Here is a 27,156-nt window from a genome sequence, read left to right as displayed (position 1 = left end):
TAACCTTTTGGTATCCAGATTTTTCAATCTAAATTAATCTAAAAACAAAGGATTTTTTTTAACATTTGGAGGCTATAAAAGTTATTGTGTATATTTAGCATAAGTCGTAAATAAAATATTCTGCAAATGCCATATCTCCCTTCCTTTGAAACAAAAATATATTTTATTTATTAAAATAATTTACAAAAAATAAAATAATTTACATTTCATTCTTCCTTGAAACTAGTCAGACATTAAGGAATATTCCAGAATTGTGAGTTTTGAAATGATTTAGAAGAGTCACCTGTTAATATGTTACTTCCTTCCCCTATTATCGTGAATCTGTGTTTTGAACATTTTTCAAAAATGTAGACACTATCCAAAGTGATTTGACCCATAGAGGTGGAAGAATTTTCCTTTTTTCCTTGTAGGTTCTTTGGCTGGTCTAACAATTAAACTGACATAAGACAGATTAACAGGAGAAAAGTAAATTTAGTTCCATATGTATGGAGCCCAATAAAATAGAAGACCCAAAGGCAAGCCAGGCAGATGAGGCTTATATGCGATCATGAGCTAAGGAATGGGATAGGAACCTGGGTCTTCAAAGGGGAAGAGGGTAATTCATGGGACATAAGAAAAGCAGATGTTTGGTAATTAGATGTTTGCCCTGCCATACATACTGGTTGTTCCGATAAAAAGTTATCTCTGGTAATAGCTCTATTTCTCCACCAGGCCTCCTATCTAGGTAGTTCAGGGGGAAGTAAATTTTTTTCTTGAACCTGCTGGGTCTTGATTGCCTTCAGCTCAAAATATCCACATGCCAAAGTGGCACATTTTGGGATGGCATATTCTGCTCCCCTTCAGATCTGTTGAGATGTACTGCAGCATTATTTCTCCCAGAATTACATCTGGTTAATCTTTGAAAATTGTGATGAGCCCTGAAAATTGTGCCTGAAAAATCATTGCAGAAATTCATGACTGTCTTAGTGAGAATGTGTATTTTAGTGGTTGCTTTGAACAGGTTTTCTCCTAAAGTTTATATACCAAAACCCAGTTTGTGTCAGCTCTTTTGATAAGATAATGAAAGCTTCCCAGAATGGCATTGTCTTTGCCAGATACATCGATTAAGCATCCCTTAGAATTTTTTTTTCCTCCAAGTTATAATTTTACTTTTTCTTTCCCAGTGTTGAAAAAGAAATACAGCTAATTAAATGTAAATGGCCTTGTTTTCTTTCTTTAAATACTACAATATAATTCTTGGTACAGGTAGTAAATTTGAATACAATAGTGTGATATCAAATTAGTGCGTTTATAATATATTTGTATGGTTTTATAAGGTGTGATTTCTTTATTTTCAGTTCACATATGCTACTTTTGAATGGAGCATGAATTACACTTAATTAAATGGCACGGACATAGTTTTGTTTCTTTTTTAAAGCATAAAGATGTTGGTTGTAGCATTATTTACAGTAACAAATTTAAATGGTTAAAATGGGGGTGCCTGGGTGGCTTAGTCAGTTTCTACTCTTGGTTTCTGCTCAGGTCATGACTGCAGGGGTCCTGGCATCCAGCCCAAGATTGGCTCTGTGCTCAGTGGGGAGTCTACTTGAAGATTCTCTCTGCCCCTCCCCATCTCTCAAATGAATAAATAAATCTTTAAAAAAATAAAATAAAAATAAGTGGCTCAAATGGAGGCTTACTAATCTTACATTTGCTAGCCAGAATACTATTTAACCATTGCAAATACTTAGTGATAATATAATAATATTTTATCATAAAGGGATTGCCTATGTATTTTCAGGTTTTTTTAAACTTGAGTATATATTTTAAAAATTTTATTATAAAAAATTTCAAAATACAGAAAAGTTGGAAGAATGAATACATACACCCTTTATATCTAGATTTAACAATTGTAAGTGCTTGCCTGTATTTTCTCTGTGTGCATGTAAGAGAGAGAGAGGAAGCAATGCAACATGCATGCCCAAGTTTTCGGTGAAACATTTGAAAGACAGTTGTTGATAGCAGGAAACTGCATCTCTAAATACTGTATCTAGAGACTAGGTAGAGCGTCATGAGCACAAAAGGGACCTGGAATGGATGTGCAGGGGCTGGAGACAAGGACCGAGTTCAAATTCCATTTTAGATGCAGTAGGAGGCAAATCGGTAGCTTTGAGTTGGCGCTGCAGTCTGTGAGCTACAGTGGTGGCTCGGAGTAGGATGGTGACAGTGATGATGGCAAGGAATCAAGAGTTTTGAGATGCTATTTCTGAGGTGGGGAAGACTGGAGGAAGCCCACAGTGGCATGGCAGGCGAGGGCTGAGAGAGCAACTGATGCCTTCTGGAAATGTTCAGCTTGGACACGTGAGGCATTCACAGATTTACATCAAGTTTTTGGTTAAATAACAAATACGTATATTAGAAGAGAAGTAAAAGTAGATCAGGTCTACTAACTGGCTTCTAAAAAGAAGTCTGAAAATAGCACCCTCTCCTGAGCGTAGATCCATAACCGATCTTTGTATTCAGACAGCAGGAGGATACTTGTTCTCTAGACTTGTCAGCAAACAATATGCCTGTATTAAGACAGAATTTTAAAGGGAATTTAAAAAAGCAAACCAATTTCTCTTGTATGTTATTGTCTCCTGGTGTACACCCTGCAGTACTCTGTGTATTTGTTATCTTTGTGAACAAAGTGGTCTGCCTGGGACCCATGCTACATGGAAAGAAAAATCTGTGTAAACTTGTATCTAAAGTGAAATATTGGGGTTTAAGTAGGAATTCCTCTTTGATAGTTTTTAAGCACTATTTTTTTCATGAGTTGATTTTGCAAATGTGCTAGTTTTGACTATTTTTAGGGTATGTTTCCACCCCTCCCACCCCCTTTTATAAGGGCTGTAGCCAAAAAAAGGCCGGTAGCAAGATAGAAACAACAGATTTAGAGCTCAGATTCTTCTTTCTTTCCCTTTACACCGAAGGCCAAAACAAAACCTACGTTGTTTGGAAGGGTGAAACAATTATTTTTTCCTGCATGGTTCAAAGACCTTTATATCTCATACCTTTCTAAATAATGGAATAGATACTAAACATCTGCCTGTTCAAGTGGAACTTGTGTATTCTTGTGACATCTGAGTAGCTTTTGACTTCTAAAAGGATAACTTACCTTTACTTTGTCCTTTCCTCCTTAAATGTGTTTCCTTTCAAGAAATATTTAGTAAGCTTCTACCATGTGCAAGACATTTTTCTGGAAATGGGGAACCACAAATGAACAAAGACAGATATCTTTGCCATTGTGGAGCTTATATTCTAGTGGAGAGAGAATGAACAATAAATGAAACGTGTACTGTGTTAAGCAGTGATCAACATGGTGAAGGGGAATAAAGCAAGGGAGGGTAAGATTGAAAGCACATGTGGGTGGGTGGAGTGAGGGAATTCAATTTTAGATAGTGTGGTCAGAGGAGGTTTCACTTAGAAGGAAAATTTGCATAGAGACTTAAAGAGCATTTTAAATATCCTCTCCCTATGAATCGTTCACAAGCTCGATTTCTGAAATGGCAATCTAGAGTGCCTGCGATATGTTTACAGCCTCTGTGACAGAGTGCTTGCTGAATTATTTGTACCATTGCTTTCTACCACTCTGAGAAGGTGTGGATAAGTTGAATAGAAGCACAGCCTGAATATTGACGATTTATATCACTCTCCACCAAGGCTGCTGTCAATGAGAAATCATTCTGAATTCACCTATGATTCCATACTACTCTCTGAATTTTTGCAAATTGACTACACCTATCTTGAGGCAAAATTTCCATTTCTTCCTATATTAGTGGCAAGTTGAGATTGTGTTCCTATCTTCACACAGCAGCATATGTCTGTCCCAAAGAAGCCACTGGCCTTGTCTCAGTATTAGGGAGATAGAACAATGTGAAGTGCTTCTCTGAGAAAAATTGGAATATAGTTCAGGCTTTTTTTTTTACCTGATTTTTTTGACCTTTCAGCTCAGAGAGCTTTCAGTTTCATTGTTCCATTAATAATGATGGTCAGTTATTTCTTTGTCCGAGTCCATTTTTTATAATTTTTGGATATCTATTACAATAACTGAAGAATATTTTATGTGGAGGGGCACCTGGGTGGCACATCGGTTAAGCATCTGATTGTTTTCAGCTCGGGTCCTGATCTCAGGGTCTTGAGATGAAGCCCTGCATTGGGCTCTGCACTCAGCATGGAGTCTGCTTGAGTTTCTGTCTCCCTCTCCCTCTGCCCCTCCCACTCATGCTCTCTTTCTCTCTAAAATAAATAAATCTTTAAAAAAAACCAACAACAGTATTTTAGGTAGAGAGTGACATAGTTTTACTACCCAGTTAAAAGCTCTCATAGTTCAACAAAAAGATGCTGGCTTTCTTTTAAATTATCAGAATAGGGGCACCTAGGTGGTGCAGTTGGTTAAGCCTCTGTCTCTTGGTTTTGGCCCAGGTCATGGTCTTGCAGTCCTGGGATGGAGTTCTGTGTCGGGCTCCACACTCAATGCAGAGTCTGCTTGGGTTTCTCTCTCCCTCTTCCTCTGCCCCTCCCTGCCATGTTCTCTCTCTCTCTCTCTCTCAAATAAATAAACAAGTAAATCTATAAAAAAAATAAAAATAAATAAATTATCAGATCAGAATATCATCTGCTCACATACTATTAGCAGTAATGCTTCATGCCCATGTTAATTTTCCTGGATCAATTTTTTTCATAGAGTACCTTTGTATTTTAAGATCAGTTTAATGTATCTGCTATATGTGAATCAAGATATGTATTAATTCCAGGTTAGCTGGCACCATAAAAATTATCAAGAAAAGGTTAATAACATAAGAAGATACTGGTAGGAAAGAGATGCATGGCTAGAGCCATAATATGGCTTAAGCCTGAAGAGGGAACAAAGAACAGCAGCTAAAACCGTCAACAGGATTGTGAAGGAAAGTAAAATAACTAGTTTCAATATAATTTCAACGATAATAACAGCCAACTGTGTGCCAGGTCCTCAGAAAGTCCTAAAACCAGTAATTAGGGGCGCCTGGGTGGCTCGGTCCGTTAAGTGTCCGACTCTTGATCTTAGCTCAGGTCTTCATCTCAGGGTTTTGAGTTCAAGCCCTGCACTGGGCTCCACTGGGCCTGGAGCCTACATAAAAATAAAATAAAGTAAAATAAGACAGTATTTATACTATGAGTCAGTTATTAGTTTGTAACAACTCAATGACTAGTATCTTGACCAGGATAACCGTTATTAAGGGACAGAGCAAGAATAGGATACAAACTTAGAGCTGTTAATGAAGCTACTTCCTTCTTTTTATAAAAAAAGTTCCTAGAGAAGACAGCTCAGGATAACTAGAATGAAGTACAACTATCCAGAGATTCCTAAGAAAATTTTTATATTCGGATTGGTTTAGACAGGAAAAGGTTCATTTTTATCATTTCACTTGAAATCCAAGAATCCCCAGTTGATTGTGTGTGTGTGAATGACTATATGAATAACTCACAAATCCTAGAAAATCTAGTCAGGCTAAACTGTTGTAAGCCAAAAGATTGGGAAAGCCCTACAGTAAATCACTCATTAATGTCTAAGTAGGGGAAATTGGAAGTATTTTTGTGAAACATACTTATCTAAGTAGTACAAATATATGATCTCCAAGTGAAATGTTGTTTGTAAATACAAAATTTTGAAATGAAGTGAAATAGTATATTTTAAAATATACCAAGTTTTTCTAATACTAAAGCACTTTGGATAGTCTTTATTCTGAAATTTTCCACAGAAAATAACTGAATGTCATCAGGTATAACATTTTTTTGGAAGTTATTTTTTTTTTGCCATTAATAAGAATTTATGGTGAAACATATTGTATGCAAGCTAATGATTAATTCAACATTTATAAATACTTGCTATGGGGCAAGTCATGTGTTTTCATTAGAGATAAGAGTAGACACTTTTTACATAAAATGACTGATGCTATGATTGAGTAAAGTCAGGATATTGTGAGAGCATATAGGAGAGGCAGTCGACCCAGACTGGAATCACTGTGATGATTTTTTTCAAGATAACTTTGTTCATTTAGGGTGACCATATAATTTATCATCCAAACCAAAATATATTTGAGGGTGAAAGAGGACACTACTTACAATTACAGGGGATGATGGGTATAATGTGGGCATAGCCGGAGGGATGGCCTCTTTATTCCATCCCTACCATTTTAGGTGTGGAGATCCTGTATATATCTATAAATGTATACAAGTCCAATGCTGCTCTCTTATTCAGGAATACTGACTTCATCCACAAATCTGGGAGTGATTTGTCTGTGCTACTTCTGTTTTGTTTTTTTTTTTTCCATCTAAAAACCCTGGAGATAATGTAAAACGCTAAAGTTAAATATTTTTATATTATCTTTTAATCACATTGTATGAATTAAAGATTGGGCAGTTAGCTACAAAAACAATTGTGATCACTGTAAGCAAGTTGATTAGCTGTTTCTTTGATGGTTTTGGTGTGAGACAGTGAAAATGATACTAGTTTAGTTTTAGAAGGGTTACACCATTGCACAGGGAAATGCCATGGAGGCCTGCATGTTTGTTGAGAGATGCTTTTGCTTGGTTTGCAGGACCAGTGGTTTTGGCGAGTGAGAAACAACAGGGTGATGGATGGATACCCCATGCAAATTACTTACTTCTGGCGGGGCTTGCCTCCTAGTATCGATGCAGTTTATGAAAACAGTGATGGGAATTTTGTCTTCTTTAAAGGTAAGGAATTTTTCCCATGTCCTGCTCTGTTGTATTTTGGTCATTTTGTCCAGGGCTCTATAGCACACATAGAGATGAATAAGTAAAACCTGTTGAGTGAGGTTAGGTAGCTAATTCATCTTATGAAAGGAAATGCATATGTTGACTAGAAATATAAATGAAAAGGAAAAAAAAGAAATATAAATGAAGTAAAGTCAATGATAATGTTTAACTCTCTAATTTATGTTTTCTTATATGGCGTTCTCATATATAAGTCAAATTTAGAAGGCATTGTGTGATTTCTTAGAATTTTTTAGATTTGGCTTAAAATACGAAAAGAAATGAATGAACAAATTGATAATAAAAAGCCATTTTTCCACTAACCAAAGGTTTTTGAGTTTTATGTTTTTTTTTTTTAGAGTATTTGGAGTTACTTGCTATTTTTATAAAATGAAATCTATTTTACTTATTTTCATATACGGTATAATCTCTTAAGCTTTACTTGATTTAGTAAGTTTGTTAGTTTCCAGTAAACTAAGAAATTGCTCATAAAGGCAAGGAAAACTCATGAGTAGGAAAAAAATTCACCCGATTAATTTCACCCAATAAAATTTATTGGTTGTTATTTATCTAAGTGACAAATTTTAATTGCACAAATACTAACTGCCTGGCATGCAAAAGTAAGATTACCGGGTAAAATGAACTTATTCGGGGCATCTGGGTGGCTCAGTCAGTTAAGTGGCTGACTTCAGCTAAGGTCATGATCTCACAGTCCTGAGATTGAGCCTTTTATTGGGCTCCATGCTCAGCAGGGAGTCTGTTTCTCCCTCTCTCTTTCCTCTACTCCTCCCCCTTCTTGTGCTTTCTCTCTCTCTCTAATAAATAAATAAGATATATTTTTTTAAAAAGTGAACTTAGTCAAGTGCTTGGTATTCCATCCTCAAAACTTGCTTCAAAACAGTAAGTCATAAATCTGTGGGGGGAAACACAGGGAAAAGAAAGAGATTGAGTTGGAGGACTGACAGAATTGTGAGGAAAAGATATAGGATAGAACTACCCTACAACTCAGCAATTGGTATTTACCCACGGATACAGAAATACTGATTCAGAGAGGCACATGCACCCTGATGTTTATAGCAGCATTATCAGCAATAGCCAAGTTATGGAAACAGCCCAAATGTCCATCAACTGATGGATGGATAAAGGAGATGTGGGGTGTGTGTGTGTGTGTGTGTGTGTGTGTGTGTGTGTGTCCGAATATTACTCAGCCATCAAAAAGAATGAAATTTTGCCATTTGCAATGATGTGGATGGAGCTAGAGTGTATTATGCTAAGTGAAATAAGTCAGATAAAAACAAATTTAAGACACAAAACAGATGAACATAGGGGAAGCAAAAAAAAAAAAAAAGAGAGAGAGGAAATACTGTTGTATTTCCCCTATCTTAAACCAGGGATTGACATTTTACTATAGAGAACAAACTGAGGGCTGATGGAGGGAGGGGGGATGGGCTAAATGGGGGATGGGCATTAAGGAGGGCACTTGTGATGAGCACTGGGTGTTACATGTAAGTGATGAATCACTGAATTTTACTCCTGAAACCAATATTATACTGTATATTAACTAACTAGGATTTAAATAAAAACTTGAAACAAACAAAAAAAGATATTTGAGCTGAAACTGAGAACTAGAGTGCAGAACATATCAACTGATTGACTGATTGATTGATTGATTGACTGTATTAGCCAAGAACTTAAAGAGCTGAAAAGAAGTTTAAACAGGCATGGAGGTAGAAGGAAAGAAAAGGGGATCTTAACACCTCAAAAAAGCAATTATTCCCAGATTCAAACTAGATGAATTTATAGTAATGATGAGGATAATGAAAACAATAGAGTATGAGAAACACTTGAAATATTTTAAGTGAGATACAAACTATCCATATAAAATAAAAGTGTATACCTGGGATTTATTTTATCTTTACAGATTGTTCCTGGAGGAAAGAGGAGGGTGTAGTACATTAGTTTTAAGCACATAAGGATTCTGCAATCATACTGCCAGTTTTGAACAGTTAATAGCTGTATGAACTGGGCAAATCACTTAATTCTCTTTGTCTCAGTTTCTCCATCTGGGAATGGGGTTAGTATTACTCCCTATTTCAGGATTAGCTTGAGGACTAAATTAATTACTACATGTGAGGTGCTTGGCACATACAAGTTTTTGATAAATCTCAGCTATTGCTATTACTAGTATGGTTATTGGTAATTTATTGCCCTCCTGCTGTCTACAATAAGCATATAAATGAAGTGGACATGCATTGTACCACTGTGGACAAAGAAAGGATACCATATAAAGGTTCTGAATCTTAGGGGCATGATATTTGGAAGGAAATTACCCTCCCCTACACTCTTCGTTGGTCCTATGAGCAGTAGCAACAGAAACAAAGGAAGAATAAGCCCAAGGTAGCTTTCAGCTTGAAGGCCATCCCAGGAGGCACCATCCCACCACAGGATCCTTAGTGCTCTCTGACAAAACTGCCTGAGCAAAAACTGCCATAGTCATAAATCAGTGTTCTGACAGCTCTTTTAATTGCCGTAGGGCCTTCTCACTTTCATTCATTTTGCTCCTCTCACCCATTCACTTGTGGAACGGGTAAGCTCCTTTTCATTTTGCAACAGCCAACAGAAAAGGCACCTCCTCAGAATGTCCCTCTGCCCATCCTCTTTAAAGTGGAGGGGAGGGGGGTGGGGGGGATGGGTTAGCCTGGTGATGGGTATTAAAGAGGGCATGTACTGAATGGGGCACTGGGTGTTATGCACAAACAATGAATCATGGAACACTACATCAAAAACTGATGATGTAATGTATGGTGATTCATATAACATAATAAAATTTTTAAAAAATGTAAAATTAAAAAAAAAAGTAGTACCTTCCAAATTGCACATGGAAACCACAACTTCCAACACAGCACATGGAATAATCTGAAACTACCTACAGCATTCAAATGTAAATTTCATGAGAGATTTATCCATAGTTTCTTGCACACTACTGTATTTTCAGTTCTTAGAACAGTGCTGGCGCATAGTAGGTGCTTAACAAACATTTTAACAAAAACAATATGGGTGAATATGATTTGACTTGGTATGGTGTTTCTTATGTTATGATGCTAGCAATAGGAGTAACTTTGTTTCCTGTTCCATATTTATTCAACTTCTAGAATGTTGTACTTGTCAGTGGTCTCTCCTGATATACTGCTAGTATCAGGAAATGCCTAATCTTAGAACTCTTGTCATTCCAAGGATCCTGCTGTGGTGCTTCCTTCCTCTACTTTTCTCTCCACAGTTCTTTCAGGTAAACCTTCTCCAAACCCAGCCATGAATACGCAGCTTCCCTGTTCCAAATATCTTTGCTTTTCCAGAGGGAGCCAGAAGCTCTGGGTAATGCAGTAGGACCACCCCCTCTTCTAGTATTCACCTTACCGCTGGCAGGAGAGTTAAGAGCTCCAGAACGTGGGACTTGAGTTAATACACCACTCCCTTCACTGTCCCCACCACAACACCACAATCACAATCAAAATGACCATCTCAGCCTGCTGCTATCTATTTATGACCTTTATCACCTCAAAAAGTACAGCTTTTCTGAGGAATCAAATCATTCCTCATCCTAAGACTATCCTCCTCATTTTGCTATATGGGCCGTAAAGCAGTCTGAACCTCATCTCTAGCAGGCCAATTTCCCCTCCTTATTCTAAATCTCTACATACCATCTCAAAACTATATATTTCACTTATTTATTGTTTATCTGTATTCTTCTTACTAGAATATCAGCTCCATAAGGGCAAAGTCTTCTCTCCCCCATTCTTTGTCTTTTATACTGTTGTATTCCCCATATCTTAAACCAGGGATTGACAGACTTTTCAGTAATGACCAAATAGCAAATATTTTAAGCTTTGCAACCCATACCATCTCTATTACATATCCTTTTTTTTAACCTTCAAAAATGTAAAAACTCTTCTTAGATCATAGGCTGTACAAAAATAAGCATTGTTCATAGTTTGCTGCCCTCTGGAATATAGTAAATTTTTTTTATATACCTGGAATATAGTAAACAGTAAACAAAGATTTATTGAATGAATAAAGAATAAAATTCAAGCCCTAATCTGTATCCATTTTCACAGACAGCCCTATCAAAGTTAGTCTCAGCCTGTCCTGGCCATACTGGACCATTGCTACTAATGGATTTAAACATTACTCTTCTTCAGGTTGCTCCTTCCTTTAGCCTTTTTTACCTTCAGTTTCTTTCTCTTTGTCTTTCCCTTCTTTCCCTTTATGTTCTTTATGTTTCTTCTCTTCTGATCTACACGAATACAATAGTACTTGTACTTAACTAGCTTTGCCTGTTATTCACCCTATTTAACTAAAGTCCATGTTGGGATATAAACTTATTTAATCATGCATTTCCTAAGTGTACTCAGTATTAGCCTTATTTTCATCTTACCTAAGAATTTGAAGGTATGCATTTCAATATAAGTAAAAATGAGTGTTTAATTATAAAGTCTAAATACTATCTTAGTAATATAAAAATAGGCATAATGTTATATTCAAATGAATCTTTATAAATATCTGAAGAAAAATGGGAAGCCACAGATCCAATTAAAACTTCATACTTTGGTATAATTTATATAATTTTTAAAACTTTGGGTGAAATTATATGTGTGCATATATGTCATATGCAGTGGGAGTTGTCAGTATATAAATTATGAAAATGTAAGCAACTTGTCCTCTATAAATGTGATCAGTTCTATATTCTTAATAGAATCTTACTGCTTTTCAGTATGTTAAAGTATAGCATATCAAAATATATTGATGTGTCTTCTGCTTCCAGCCACAATGTAAATAATAGGGGTCAGATTTATCCTCCCACCTAAACCCACCAACAATTGGAGAAAGCATATAAAACAATGATTTTCATGACACTGGACAGCAAGAAACAAAAGGTAGTAAACCTGAGAGTCAGGAAACAAAGAGAAATGAGCCTGGAAATTGTCCCAGTTTCCTGTTTTGGGAGAGTTTCCAGGCTATGGAACTAGATAGTGGAATCCAGGTGGTGTTCAGAAGACGGTCTCAGTTGAGAGGAACAGAGCTCAGGGTCAAAGGACAGCAAGGTGTCCTCAGTGCACAGAGCAAAGCAATGCGGAGGAGAGAGATGCACAGAGTGCAGACACAGAAATTAGCAGAGGAATCCCCTAAAGTATGGGAGGAAGAATTGGTCAGCATATGTATGTAGGGAAACTCTTGATGTGTAGAATAAGAATCATTTAGTAGGATGAAATAGGACAGTTCCTGACACTCACACAGCACTAACATTACTGATTCCCACCAGTTACCTCTCCATGGCCATTGGATAGAACACCGAAAAGGATCTTACCTCAGTAGTGGGAATGCTTATCCTAGAATGTTCCACTCCTACCTAAAAAATCTTCAAAGACCTGAAGCAATCAAATTGTTTCCAAGTAACAGTCCTAGGACAAAGCTCAAGAATATTTCTAAGGATACAAAAATATTCATCCAATAAGGGAAAATTCACAGCATCTGACCTCTTGCATAAGAGTGGGGACAGACAACGATGTCACATATCAATTTTATTTATTATTGTACTGGAGATTTTATGTAGCATAATGAGGCAAGATATATAATAAATAAAATGATATTCACAGACAGTATGACTGTCCATGTTGAAAATTAGATGCAGTCAACGCATTATCTCTAACGGACAAGTGAATTTAGCAAGGTTGCAAGATATAAGACCATTATACAAAAAATAATTTTATTTCTCTATATCTTCAAAAACTGGTGAAGGGTCTGAAATTTTACCCTATTTGTAAGCTCACTTTCATGGATGTTGGTAGAAACACAGGATTCCTAAGTCAGAGAAGAAGACAGAGACAAAGGCATTTGTATGAGTGCCCTGAGCCCCTGATTCCCAAAGGGTGTTGTGAAGAGGACCAGGTGAATCCTGTACATGTAATCAGTTGCATTGCAGGAGAGGAACCACAAGCTTAGAGAACCTAAATATTTCATAATGAGCAGCAAGCTTCTTTAAATTTTATCCCAAAGGGAGACATTTTCTTTATTATACTGGACAATAAGCACATCTTTTTCCTTTGCTGTGGAGGAGACAGACTCTATAACCCAAGATTGTTGCTATACAAATATCTTTCAAAATATAGTCCAGAACAAAGGCAGTCATTGCCTCTGTTCACCAGACATGCTGAAAATCAAGTGACTTATGGAAAATTGTCTCCCATCACAAAGTAGCAAAGAATAGTCAAGAATTGAAAATTAAAAAAAAAATTACAGTAGCATCAAAAAATATTAAATACTTAGAGATCAGTCCAAAAGATACATGAATGACCTCTACACTAAAAACACAAAATTTTGCTAAATAAAGAAGACAAATAAATGAACAAATATGTCTTATTAGTTTGAAAACTCAATATTGTTATAGCTCTCACCAAATGTATCTGTACATTAAGTGCAATAACAATCAAAATCCCCACAAGGCTTTTTGTATTAATTTAATCACGCTGATTCTAAAATTCATGTGCAAAATGCAAAAGACCTAGTATAGACAAAGCCATTTCTAAAACACTAATTGAATTGCAGTCTTATTTGAAAGCTACAGTAATGAAGACAGTGTGGCATTGTCATAAAGATTAAAAAAAAATCAGTGTAACAGACTACAGAACAGATGGACAAGTAATTCTGACAAAGGTACAAAGGAAATTCAGGGGAAAAAAGATAATCTTTTCAACGAATGATGCTGAAACCATGGGATATCCATATGCAAAAAAAAAAAAAAAAAAAACTCTAATCCAAACTTTGTACCATATACAGAAATTAAGTGGTCCTAACCTAAATAGGAGTTATAACTATAAAACAACTAGAAGAAAAATAGGAGATAAATATATGTGACTTCGGTTTAGGCAAAATTTCTTATGTTTGATTTCAAAATCACAATCCATAAAAGAAACATTGATGAATTTGACTTTATCAAAATTAAAAGTTTCTGCTCTTCAAAAATACTTTTAATAAAAAAATATGCCTTAGACTAGGTATATGCAAACCATATATATGATGAAGGGTTTGTATCCAGAAGAAATAAAGAACTCTCAAAACTGAAAAAGAAAACAAGCAACTCAATAAAAATGAGCAAAGAATTTAAACAGAAACTTTACCATGGTTGATCTATGGATGGCAAATAACCACACAAAAAGATGCTTACCAGTATTAATCATTAGGGAAATGCAAGTTACAACCACCATGAGAGGGGCACCTGGGTGGCTCAGTCAGTTAAGGGTCTGACTCTTGGTTTTCTCTCAGGTCAGGATCTCAGGGTCGTGAGATCAAGCCGCACATGGAGCTCTTCACTCGGTGCGGAGTCTGCTTGAGGTTATCTCCCTCTCCCTTCCCCACTCCGCTCGTGCGCTCTTGCTCTCTCTCTCTCTCTCTCTCAAATAGATAAATAAAATCTTAAAACACACCCCCCCTCACACAATGAGATACTACTGCCTACTTAATAGAATGGCTAAAATTAAAAACACTGATCATGCCAAGTGTTGAGAGTTCCTTTAAAAGTTAAATACATAGTTACTGTATGATCCAGCCATTGCACTTAGATATTTTCCCAAGGCAAATGAGAACATATGTCCAAAGACATCTACACAAATACTCAAAACAGATGTATTTGTAATCACCCCAAATCAAAAGTAATTCTAATATCCTCAACTGGTGAATGGATCATCAAGCTGGTACATCCATATAATGAAATGCTACTTAGCAATAAAAAGGATGAATTACTAATTTACACTACAACATAGATGAAGCTCAAAGTAATTATGCTCAGTAAAGGAATTCAGACAAAAAAGAGTACTCATATTAAGCTCTAGGAAATGCAAACTGATGCATAGTGACAGAAAGGTGCCTGAAGGCAGGTCAGAATTGAGCAGGAGTACAAAGAAGCATGAGAAAACTTAGGGTGATCAATATGTTCGTTATTTTGATATATTGATATTTTGACAGATACATATGTGAAAACTTAACATATTATATACTGAAATAGGTGCTATTTATTGCATGTTAATGGTACCACAGTACAGCTTTACTAAAAAACAGCTTTACTAAGGACGTCAGTTTATGTTGGAATAGTTTAAGTAACTATTTCATAAATTTAATACACTGGCGACTGTGGGTAGTAAAATTTTACTCCTGCATTATTCTATAGCATGTTAATTATGAGCACCCAAATTAACACTATGCTGGTTTCTGTCCCTTACTTTAACTCAGTGATAATTAAGCAGAGTGTCCCCATATAGCAGAGATGCCTCATTCCCAGCAACCTCTCTTCTTGGCTGTATTTCTAGTATCATTGAGAATAGTAGAATGTGGAACTAACTAAATCTTAATATAGAATTAATCCATTTACTGAAGATATATTTAAAACATTAATTCCAATTTAGTCTTAGACTTTACTGCTTACAATGATTATTACTGTAGTTTCTAATAAGTATTTATATTGGAATGACTATGTAAAATATAAGTTGATGCCCGCATTTGAAATAATTTCATCATTGTTATTTTATTTTGCTTATCTAGGTTATTTTTACTCTCTATTCTAATTTCCCTACTCTTATTTTTGTCTATTTTTTAGTTATGTTGTACTATGTTATCACATCTTTTTCCTTTAAGAGCCTTCAAATTTTTGTGTAATAAAACAAGGTATAAGTAAGTAGATACATATTTTAAGGAATTTTTTCATTCTGCCTCACATATGTATATGTGTGTGTACTGTTTTTAAGAAGCAAATATATAATATCTCCCTTTACTAATCAGGGTTCCCCTCAGTGTAGCTTGCTTATATTTGAATGTGGGCCTATATACAAACCACACAATTTCAGCTAGTCAGCTATTTTAACATCACTCAGGTAAATCAAATAGAGTAACATTTTGTAAGCACAATCAACCCAGATGTTTATATTCTCAATTACTAGTCATGTTCAGGCTGAATGGTTATGAGATAATATCAAAAATAAATTTTGAAAATTGAGTTGGTACAATTCTCTCAAGAACTGAAAATAATTTTTAAAATGAACATTCCAGTGCTGTCAAAATCAGTAACAGTCAAAATCAAGTAGTTGAAAGGTCTCAAAATTCATATTGTTGCTATCACTTAACTTTAAGCAGTACTTATCATCCTATTTGACAGTTTCATTTCAAGAGGCAAAAATCATTTATAGAATTGGAAGCAAAATATCTAGGATGTTAAAGAGCAGGGTAATAAAGGTTAGGAATAAGAAGGCATACAAAAGATGTGTATCGTAAAAGAAGAGTTGTCTAAAATATGTGGCACTGGAAAGTGGCAAAGAAAATAACTGGTTAAAAATTATGTAATTTGCATTATTCTTTTATTTCAAATACTCCTATAAACTAGCAGTTTCCTTTTGCTGCTTGCAAATCTTCACTCTTGAAAGGTTTAGGGTGTGCTAATGAAGTTCATATGAGGTAGAAATACACTGTTTCTTACATGGTGCAATGGATAACCTGAAAGATCTTCTACTATAAATAGATGAATGCAGTGATTACTTATTTCCCTATAGGAGGTAATAGAAAATTATGCCTAAAGAGCTACACTAGATTAAGGAATCTACATTCAGTGGCCTTGATACACACAAAAATAGATTCCTAACATTTGAATTGTGCTATTTCTTGAAGTATAATATTCAGAGAATTTTAATATTAGTGTTTATATTATATATTGGCATGAAGTAATCATCTGAACCAAGGGACCAAACATATAATATTTGGAAAAATCTTCCTTGATCATTTACCTCTACTTATTTGTAACAATTGAGTCCATGATATGTTTTTATTATGGCGGTTTTTATTCACATTTTAAACTACAATATTTTCCCATCAGTAAATCTTGTGTCTAGTTTTTTTCCATTTTCCAAAATTTTTATCATATCCTCTTATTTACTATGTCAGGTTTGAGTTCCCTGGGAAGCAAACCCTGAAATAAAGTTACGAGGAGAGAAGTAAGCCTCTGAAAAGTAAAGAGGGAAAAGGCAAGACTAGCCTGGGAAGCCTTGGACTATGCTGTAGATGTGACAGGGTCTTGGCGGACCAAACGAGGAGCTCGAGAGCAAAGACTGCCTGTTCGAGGAGTCTCACGTAGAGTAGAAATGGCCAGGATTTAGGATGTGCCATGCTCAGTCATTGGCTGGATGCTGCCCAAAAAGAGCAGGGCTTTGGCCCATCCCAAGGCACTTAGCTGACTTCTTGGCCCCGTTATCAGATCCAAAGGCATTTGGTTGATTAATAGGCCAGTTCTTTCTTGAAGAGAAGTTTAATAAGCTGCCAAGTCAGTGGCTGCCACATTTGTGGAAATATTCAAAACTCTCTGCTTACTAAATGATATTGTAGAACCTGGCAAAATAAGTGCTGGTAATAAGTCGTACAACCTCCATAGTTGGGTATTTGTTCAAATTTCTTGAGTAAGCAGCCTATAAACAATATAGAATATAGAACTTAATTCAAATAATTGGCACTAACATAGATCAGTGTACTTAATCATTTATTATTGATATTATTTATTTGAATTGGTATCAAGCAAATTTGAACAGTAGGATATTGCATTATATAAAAATAGTAAGTGCCATATATTGGGTACCGTGATCTGAGTATAGTATGGGTATATTATACATTTGATTCTCCTTATTTCCAGGTCTCTGAATGGGAGGTGCTAGTATCTAATGTATGAAATAGGAAAGGAAGATTCAGATTTAGTTACTTGCCCAAGATCTCACAGCGAACAATTGGCAGAGCTGTCACCCCTTAGTTCTATCTGCTTTCAAGGCTGTTTGATGTTCCACTAAGCCATAGAATCTAATACAAAAAATATTAATTCTTTATTACTTTTTTTAAATCCCTGAAGTGTTCTCTAACAATATGTCAATGTTGAACAATAATTAGCCCAATAAACGATAGTTATTAAGTAATCTAAGTGCAGTCTTCTTTTATATGAAGAAAATCCAGCCTTTAAGGAACTAATGTTCTCTTTAATGTAAAAGGACACATAGCAAATATGTTTGGCTTTGTGGATCATATGGTTTTTCAATCATAACTACTAAACTCTGTCATTGTAGGGTGAAAGCAGACTAGACCATCTGTAATAAATAGATGTGACTGCATTCTGATAAAATTTTATTTACAAAAACTGGTGGCCCTAGTTTACTAACCAATGTTGTAATAAAAGATACAAAATATAAATGTGTAAGGAGAGTTTGTGGCCTCCACAAGACAAAAATAGAGTTGATTTTTTTAGTTAATAAATTATAAAGGGTATCTAATTACTGAGGATACAATGAACAAGGCATGAGCAGAATACAGTGGATTAATTAATAAATACTTCCAATAATAAATATGGAATGATTACTTGATAAAGCAGGAAGGAAGCAGAAAATCATCACAATTCTGAAAGCCAGAGTATAAATGTGTTCTATTGAGAGAGTCCATTTGGAATAGCAAGTTGAGCACTGAATTAAAATACCTGGACTGTAGTACAAATATATTAGCTATTGGTTGTGTGCTTTTAAGCACATCACTTCACTTCTTTGGCCTGTAAAATAAATGTGTTAGGCTGGATTCTCAACCATTTTTCTGATCCGGTACATCTGAACAATACAGTGCACTCCCATTAGTAACAATGCGCCAGTGCAAGGGTGTTAGAAAAGCATGTACAAATCTTAGCTTGATAAAAATTTTAAAAAGTCATTAGAAAATACAGTTTTCCTTGTAGGAATAACCATATAATTTAAAATTTTTTCAAGGGATTATTTGCTTAGTGCCTGTTTCCTCTGCTGCTCCGGCAGCTTTATAAGAGCAAGAATCTGTTTCTTTCACTGGTATCTACAGTCCTAGCTTAGTGACTGGCTATAAGAGGCTCTTAATAAACAGACATTGGATGGATGGATGGATGGATGGATGGATGAATCTCATTGGTGAATTACTGGAATAGGTGGTCTGTAAAGTTGTCTCCAACGGTAAACATTCTTTGAGATTATTCTTTTTATTTATAAAGCTTCTCTGTCTTTAACTCAGACTTGTTGATATTTTCCTCTGCATTCTGCCAAGTACAATGTCAGTAAGGACCAGTTCTTTCCACTTGCTCCAGAATATGTGAACCTCATAGGAAATCCAGTAAATGCCTTCATTATGCCAAAGAGGCAATATTTTCCTTGAGAATCAGACCATCTGATGGTAAGGTCGTTAAAAATCTACCTCTCCAATGTTAAAAAAAAAAAAAGTTGCATATGAATCTCCCATACTTAAAAATATTAACAAGAGAAACAAAGTTACTTCAACTTTGTCATGTGAAAGTCTTATCAAGATACAAAAGGAATTGTATAATTGTATTAATTAGGTGTTATTAATAAACACCTGGAGATTTAACTGTGTAATTCATAATCTTTGTTGAGTTATTTTCTTAAATTCTAAGCCACAAATACTCAGCAGGCAAGGTGTTGTATTTCTTAATTTTTTTGTGTATAACTGCTGGGATCTCATCATATAATTCTATAGGAAATGTTTGCTCATGAGTTTTCTGTTTTGCTTTGTTTTTTGAAGGGAATATGAGTGCATTAAAAAGGAAAAAAAAAATCCCCTGCTGTATGTTCCCAACAGGGGGAAAAATGCTAATTGAATGCTAATCTTCTATACAAAGTCCTTGATTATTAACAGTGTGAGGCTCATTGTTTCTCCCTTTTATTGACTGAAAACTCTTGACCAACAGTATAGGGAAGTACTTCTGAAACACATTTTTTTCTTTTTTAAAAAAAAAAAAACAAGAATTTCCTGGAAGAACTGTACTCTTTTTCTTTTTTCACATATTATTCCCTTCTGAGAAACCCTGGAAAACATAAACTAGGGTTCTGTGAACATACTCTCATGCTACCTGCACCAGGGCATCCTGGGTATCCGTGAGCCTAGTGATATCACTGTACAAGGCCTGGAAAAAGTATGAAGAAATTTTCATGGATAGGTTAGAGATAAGGAACTATAAACAGAAGTAGTATAAAGTTTAATAGAATGTTGCTGCTTAAAAGAAGACATAACCAACCGAGTTTAGCAGATAACAGGTTTACTCTAAATAGCAAGCATGGAGGGCACTGGTACTATATTATCCTTTCCTAAATAAAACTGAGATGAAAAGAAAGAATGCAATAGTCACTGAGGTAGAGGCTAACATAGAACAGAACTTTCTTTTTATTGTATTGTTTTAAGACTTTCTATTTTAAATGCTACAGAGATAGGACTAAAATATTGAGCAAGCTGGGAAACAGTTGTCTGGATTTTCCATCTCACTAACTCTGGCAAGAAAGTGATCTGGGCCCTTGGGGTATTTTTTTCTTTAGAAAATATTCAGATTAAACAATGGCTCAGGATAGGGGTATATTTTTATGATAGTATTTCCCAACGCACAGTTAAATATAATTACTTAAATGGCCCTCCAACACAATACTGGGACATGCCTTTTTATTTTCTGACTTGTTAGTGGTTAGAAAACTCATTTTTTTTTCTGCTTTACTAACAAGATTCAAGACTAAGGCCTACAATGTTATTTATGTAGCCTTTTCATTTTTGTTTTGATCTTATATTTGGTTATTCATGTAAAATTAAACATATATCTTTGAATTAATAACCATTTATTAAGCACCTACTACTTTCCAGGCATTATATATAATGGTGTCAGACACAGTGTTTGTCCCTCAAGTTGCGCACAGCCTACAGCAGGTGGCAGCCTTGTGATCCATTAAAGCACTAAGTTATATGTACTAAAAGTATACTAAGTAATATGGTAAAGGGGAAGACTACATACTTTGTCAATGTAAGAGGCCCACCTTATTCAGATAGTAACTGCTTTCCAGAGAAATGATGTTAAGCTAAGTTTTGAAAAAGTCATACCTATTTTCCAGAAATGGAAATAAATGAAATGTAGATGAAATAAGAGACTCATATTGAGAAGAATCTTGAGATGACATATAGATGAGTTTGTGTTTTATGCCGAATGCAATGGTAAACCACTGAAAATTTTAAACAAAAGAGAGATAAAATCAGGTATGCATCTTAGAGAGATCACTTTAATGACCTTGTGGAAGACAGATAAAAGTGGGACTGAAGGCAAGGAGATAAGAAAGGAGGTTATTGAAATAATACAAGCTAGAAAACAAAAGTGTTGCTCTTAAGGCACATGGATGGAAGACACTATGGTGCCCTGGCTAAAAGCCAGGACTTTGGCTAACAGACTTGGGGCTCAAGCATATCTCATACCTTGTGTGATTTTTGGATGGCCAAAAATTAAAACCGAACAATAATTACTCAGTTAAAAGAAAAATAAACCCAACCAGATTAATTGAGTTTAGGGGCGGGTGTGTAACAGGAAGTCATTCAAGAACTGGCTACACTTGCCATTTCTCTAATAAGCCTCCTGGTCTCTCCCTGTTTGTAGCTTTGCTCTTTGCATCTACTCCATTCTCTTTTCTCTTTCAGTTCCTTTCTCTGGTTACTCAGTTTATATATCCTCATAAGGTATGCTTGCCTATGGCCATCATGCTCTTCGAGCCTCATACTATATAATGAATAGGCATTTCCTTCTGCTGAGTGGAATGTCTCTCAATATTTCCTGGGTCACATTCCCAAGAAAGAAAAATGAATGGCTCTGCTCATCTCTGCTCATCTGCCTAAACTATGATCCATAACGCTGCAGCATTTTGACTGGCTCTAACCTTGGATGGTAATATAGAGAGAAGATATGGAGAATAGTGGGACCTACTTCAGAGCTTGTGAAAAAAACAATTACCTTCAGAAGGGATAATTGAAAAGTTTACCTATATCAGTGGCAATAAGAATGAACTGCAGGGGAGAGGTTTAAGGAAAAGTTTAGAAATCAAAGCAGCTGACTGTAATGATCCATCAGATATGAAACATAATAAACAGGGAGGTTTCTGATGTGATGCATTGAGTAATTAGCAGGCCATCTACCCAAATAGGGAAAACGGGAAGAACGGTCCTTTGATGAGTTCAAATTTGAACTTATGGGTCAACTTTGTCGAAAATCCCAGTAGGTAGCTCTATATACTGTTTGGCTCTCAAGAGCTATTTGGATTAGAGATAGCCATTTATGACCACTCTCTTTTTTGGCTTCTAAGGTTTTCTTTTACTTTAGTCTTCCTCCCTGCCTCTTCTACGTCCTTTGCATTTGCCTACTCTTACCTCTTCCCTTGTGATCTCTTTGAGGGCCATATATTTCTAGAAGCCCAGTTTTGGTTCCTCTTTATCTTCTCCATATATTCTTCACTGGATAATTTCTTCAAACCCTAAATTAATAAATACCATATTTATGCTTGTGACTTACAAACTGTAATCTTCAAACTCACGTATCCAGTTGCTTACTTCACATCTCAAACTCTCAGTTTGAAATCCTTATAGCCCATACACCCCAGTCTTCTTTGGCTTATTTTATATCGTTATTATTCTCTTGTTTAGAAAAGTCAGAACTTGAAGATTATCCTTGTTACTATCTTTTCTTAATTCCCCACAGCCAGCCCAAAGGCAATGTCTATCAATTCCATCTCCAAAATGTGGCATGACTCCATTTTCTTTCTTCCATGACTATTGCTGTCACCTTGTTACAGGCTATTAGCAAAGAACTTTTTAACTATTTGGTGGCTTCTTATTTCACTTAAAATGAAGTTTAGATTTTGACAAAGACCACATGATCCTTACCTCTGTCCTTAGCATATTCCTACGACATTGTGGTCTAGCTCTCTAACAAGGTTCTTCCCATTAGGGCATTTGTCCTTGGTGTTTCTACCCCTTCAAACTATATTCACTGTGCTGGCTTTTTTGAATTATGTAAATTACAATTCACATGTCATCTGAATAAAGGGATCTTTCCTGTGTCCAGTACAAGCAACCCCTCCACCCAACGCCATCACTTTTACATTAATGTATTTTTTTCTGTATCTTTAAAATACTTTTCTCTCTGAAATTACCTTTGTTTTCTTGTTTAAGGTCAGTTTTCCCATACCCCTTCCCTAGAATTTAAGCTCCAAGAGGCAGACGTGTTGCCTTTCTTATTCACTGCTACATCTCCAGTGCCTAGAATACTTCCTAATAAGTTTACTAAGTTGTCGATGAATGATTCAATTAATTCTTGCAAAAGACCATTGATGGATCTTCTCATTTCCATTCTTCTCTTTATAGTCCATTTTCCACAAAAGACAAAAGTCATGTTTTGAAAATATAAAACAGATCACATCCCTCCATTAATTTTATCTCTTTGATGGTTTCCCAGTCACTCAAAATAAGACTGAAACCTACCATATACGTTTGCAGTACCACTCTCTTCTTGTTCATTACACACCACTGATCTTTTCATTTTTAATCATACCAAACTCCTTTGCTTGGGATACTGTTCCTGACATTCAGCACAGAGATATCATCTTCTTCTCTTTCTTTAAATTTTGGTTTAAGTGTTATTTCTTCAGAGAGGCTTTCCTGATCGCCTTACTTAAAGGAATTTCCCCCTTGGGATTTCTTTTTTCTCAGCCCCTGATGTATTTCCTTTGTAGCATCCAGTAGTTTTTCAACTACTACAATTATATTTTTGTATATTTGGTTTTCATCTGCCCAATCGACTAGAATGCAGGATGATCACTATAGTGAACAGGTCTGTCTTGTTCTCTTTAGTATCCTTAGTACCTAACATGATAATTGGACACTGAAGGTACTTAATAAATGTTGTTTTTTAAAAATGATATCAAATGGTAGTAGAGGCTCTTGAAGTAAATAAGATTACTCCTGTTACAAACTAGAGACACCTAACTAAATCTAGCCTGAAAACATGATATTTTTGCTTTGTGTTGTGTTGTTTTAGGCAGGAACATGTTTTTAATTTTTTTTTTATTTCCTTAAGGTGTAACATGAATGCTACAGGCTATCATAGTCCTCATCTAGGAGTAGTAATGAAATATTCTAACAAGTAAGGCTTACATCTATTAGAAAGAACATAGGATACTTTGTCAGATATTAATAGATATTAACTGTTTTACTTCACCAGATGCTAACCCCAGAAGGAGTTAGTGATAAGAGATACTAATTGCAGAAAGATCCAGAAGGACCAGGGGAAGAAGTCTTGGGGTGTGGGTTTGAGGGGAGATAGACATTTAGGGCAAAGTATGTTTGCTGACTTTCATTAAAGTGTCTCAATATTTGAATAGCCCACTCCCTCCACTCCTACCTGGCCCTTGTAAGTATTTAAGTTTGGGACCCCCACCCTTACCTCCTACCTCCTGATTTGGAATAAGAAGAGAGGAGGTCAGAGAACAAAGCCCTAGGAAATGTCAACATTTAAGGACTGAGTGGGGGGAGAAAAAGCCCAGAATGGAGCAGCTGGAGGAAAAAGACCCCCCCACCCCCAAAAATGGTTTTCTAGCAGCTTAGAGAGAGAAGTGATTTAAGTGAGCAATTGTGTCAATAGATAAGGGTAGAGAATTATTTCCTTGAAAGACATTGCTGACTCTAGAACAAAAGTTTTCAGTGGAAAGTAAGTGTTAAATCAGTTTTCAGTGGAGTGAGGAATGGTTATAGACTACTTGAGAGGCATACCAAAGAGGGGAGTGTTAGGCACGGTACAGGACATGAGGAAGTGTGTTGTAATTTCAAAACAGCAATAAAACTGACTCAAGTTTGTCTTCTTAATATTGCCATACTCTAGCAATTCCAAACAAGGTTAGGGTTAGAATTCTCCTCCCCTAGAATACGGCTCTTATTAAAGAGAGGGATAGTATAACAGTTAAAAAAGGGCATAGGGTCAAAGAAGGATGACTTTCTAAGATTAAAGGAACTTGTGAATGTTTGTAATAGGAGAGGACCAGCTTAGAGGATGTGTTTCAATAGAGTAAAGGTTATAACAATAAAGCAACCTGAGGATATACAGAATGCACAAAACACAGTAATGATTTAGCCTTAAATAAAAATAGCATGTCTAATTCCTAGAGGAAAAATCCTGATTCTTGATTCAGAATTGTTGTATTATGGCAAGTTGTAGATCTTTTTTATTTCTTAAATTAATTCACAAATTCTAATTATATTGTTAAATAGTTACTCATTTTATCCACTTTTGAAGATAATCTTCTAATAATAACGTCTGTATTCCAAATGTGACTACTACTTATTTTATGGATTTCATGTAAAATAACTTTAAATTCACTGTATTAATAGATATATTCTATTTTCTGATATTAAATTATTATATTCTGCATTTGCACTTATTTCATACAGGTAACAAATACTGGGTATTTAAGGATACAACTCTTCAACCTGGTTATCCTCATGACTTGATTACTCTTGGAAGTGGAATTCCCCCGCATGGTATTGATTCAGCCATTTGGTGGGAAGATGTTGGGAAAACCTATTTCTTCAAGGGGGACAGGTCAGTACACATTTCACATGAGGAAAATAGTTAACTAATGTTTACAGAAGTTAATATTTCTACTCTATAATAGACTGTTGATTAAGAATCTGTGTGAATATAAAGATAATTAATGAAATCAAAAATATTTTAACATATTTTTAAATAATATTCAAGATAAATCTTCCTGTAACATACCTAAATAATATGACCTTCTTATGAATATATGTATTCTTCCTCTTCTGCATAAGCTTAACATGCCTATAAATCTGTGTAGGCAATGTGTATGTGTCTTACAATGCATTTTCTTGTCATTTTACTTAACTTTATTTAAAAAACACATTTTCACAAAGGCTTTTTTTTTTTGCTTTCATATTGAAAGTTAAATTTTTATACTTTGCATGCTGTTAATTGTAAATGTTTTCAAACAATTTCAGTTTAGTCATGAGTTCTATTTCTTAAGAAGCTAATTATTTAGGTACCAACAAGTCAGTCACTTAGCTTAAAGTGTAAACTCTCTTCCCTGCAACTCTCTTTCATTTCTTTTCCTTTCCTTTCCTTTCCTTTTTTTATGACATTAGTAAAAATTAAGTGAACTGTTAGTCTTATGACTTGTAGCATCTACTAGGCATACATAGCTTCACTCCTGTGTACCTTTGATATAAATTACACATAAAATGCAACTTGAAGTCTATATTTTTTATTAATTTAAATTAATATTAGGTAGAAAAAGTAATAGAGATGAAAAATAAATTTTTAATTACACTATTACTAGCTGGGTCAAATGTGACACTCAATATAATTTTTATTAGTATGTAGGAGGACTTAAGTATGCATTTTACTGAGTTTTATAGTAAATTAAAAATACACATCCTTACACATAAACACACATATGAACAACAGGCTTTAATGCCCATCTAGCTAGTACTGAGTTTGCCATATAATCTTCGCATAGTATAACCTTATAAACTGTCTCCAACTTTAGGAGAAAACTGTGTGAGTATAAAAACTTTATTTTACAATTTGCAATTTTTAACATTGATTTCAAACATTGAGCTTTATCTGTGAACCAAAAACTCCTATAATTTTTCTCCATGGATAAGAATGTATACTTTTCAATTTATTCTGTTGCTAGCTCTCTATATATTTGATTTGTATATACTTCTATAACAAAATGTTTTAATACACGATCATGAAACTAAGGTGCTAAATGATTACAAAATCACAAAACATAAAAGGTCTATCAAACAAAAATTTTATTAAAGGAGATGCTATTTATAGCCACAAAAAGTATATGATTCTCAGCAAGATATAAGTGTAATAGAGTATGATAGAAGCATGAAGAAATTGCTGGCTACAGCATGGTGACCACTAATGAAAATAAATCTGCAAATTTAGAACATATTCTTTAAAATAACAACCCTGAAGGTTGTTAGAGTTTAAGTCCGCGGCTGATTTAATTGCTTGGATGTACTCTTTCAGGACCAGGTTCAATAAGGAGTTTTTTTATTGTTTTGGGTTTTTTTGTTTGTTTTTGGAGAAAGGTGTAGAAACAAAAGGCTGACAAAACACATTTCTGCAGGACAGAACATGAAGCTTAGCTTTCATGCAACAGTTTTCACAGGATTACACAGATGGTAATAAAAACTGCCACTCTATTATCAGATAGCATAGTTTTTTTCATACATGCAGGCATTACTTTTAAAATGTTTCCAATATAAAAATTTAGCACTTATTGAAAAAATTAAGTTTAGAAACTAAATGCGCACTGCCTCAAATCAGTGAAATCAATGAAGGTTAGATACCAAATTCATACTAAAATAAAGGCAATAGTAAATAGGAAAAGGAGTTTTAGTTCATTTGTTTCCTACTTGAGAAGCTACATGCAAATATAACAAAATATATAGAAGAAA

General features: G+C 35.1%; 1 protein-coding gene across 2 annotated transcripts in view; it reads left to right on the top strand.

The window, feature by feature from the left end:
* Positions 1-27,156, top strand: part of MMP16 (matrix metallopeptidase 16) — a 269,481-nt gene that overhangs the window by 227,197 nt on the left and 15,128 nt on the right. For both annotated transcript variants that reach the window (XM_025871484.2, XM_073892939.1), the window contains 2 exons: positions 6,600-6,738; positions 25,114-25,264. In XM_025871484.2, the coding sequence (XP_025727269.1) occupies positions 6,600-6,738; positions 25,114-25,264 (290 nt within the window). The remainder of the gene's footprint in view (positions 1-6,599; positions 6,739-25,113; positions 25,265-27,156) is intronic.

Source organism: Callorhinus ursinus, unplaced genomic scaffold (genome assembly GCF_003265705.2).
Source record: "Callorhinus ursinus isolate GAN/ISIS: 27379988/994484 unplaced genomic scaffold, GSC_fseal_2.0 scaffold5, whole genome shotgun sequence".
Classification (NCBI taxonomy): Eukaryota; Metazoa; Chordata; class Mammalia; order Carnivora; family Otariidae; genus Callorhinus; species Callorhinus ursinus.
The sequence above is the reverse complement of the archived record's forward strand: the minus strand, read 5'-3'. Positions and strand labels throughout refer to the sequence as shown.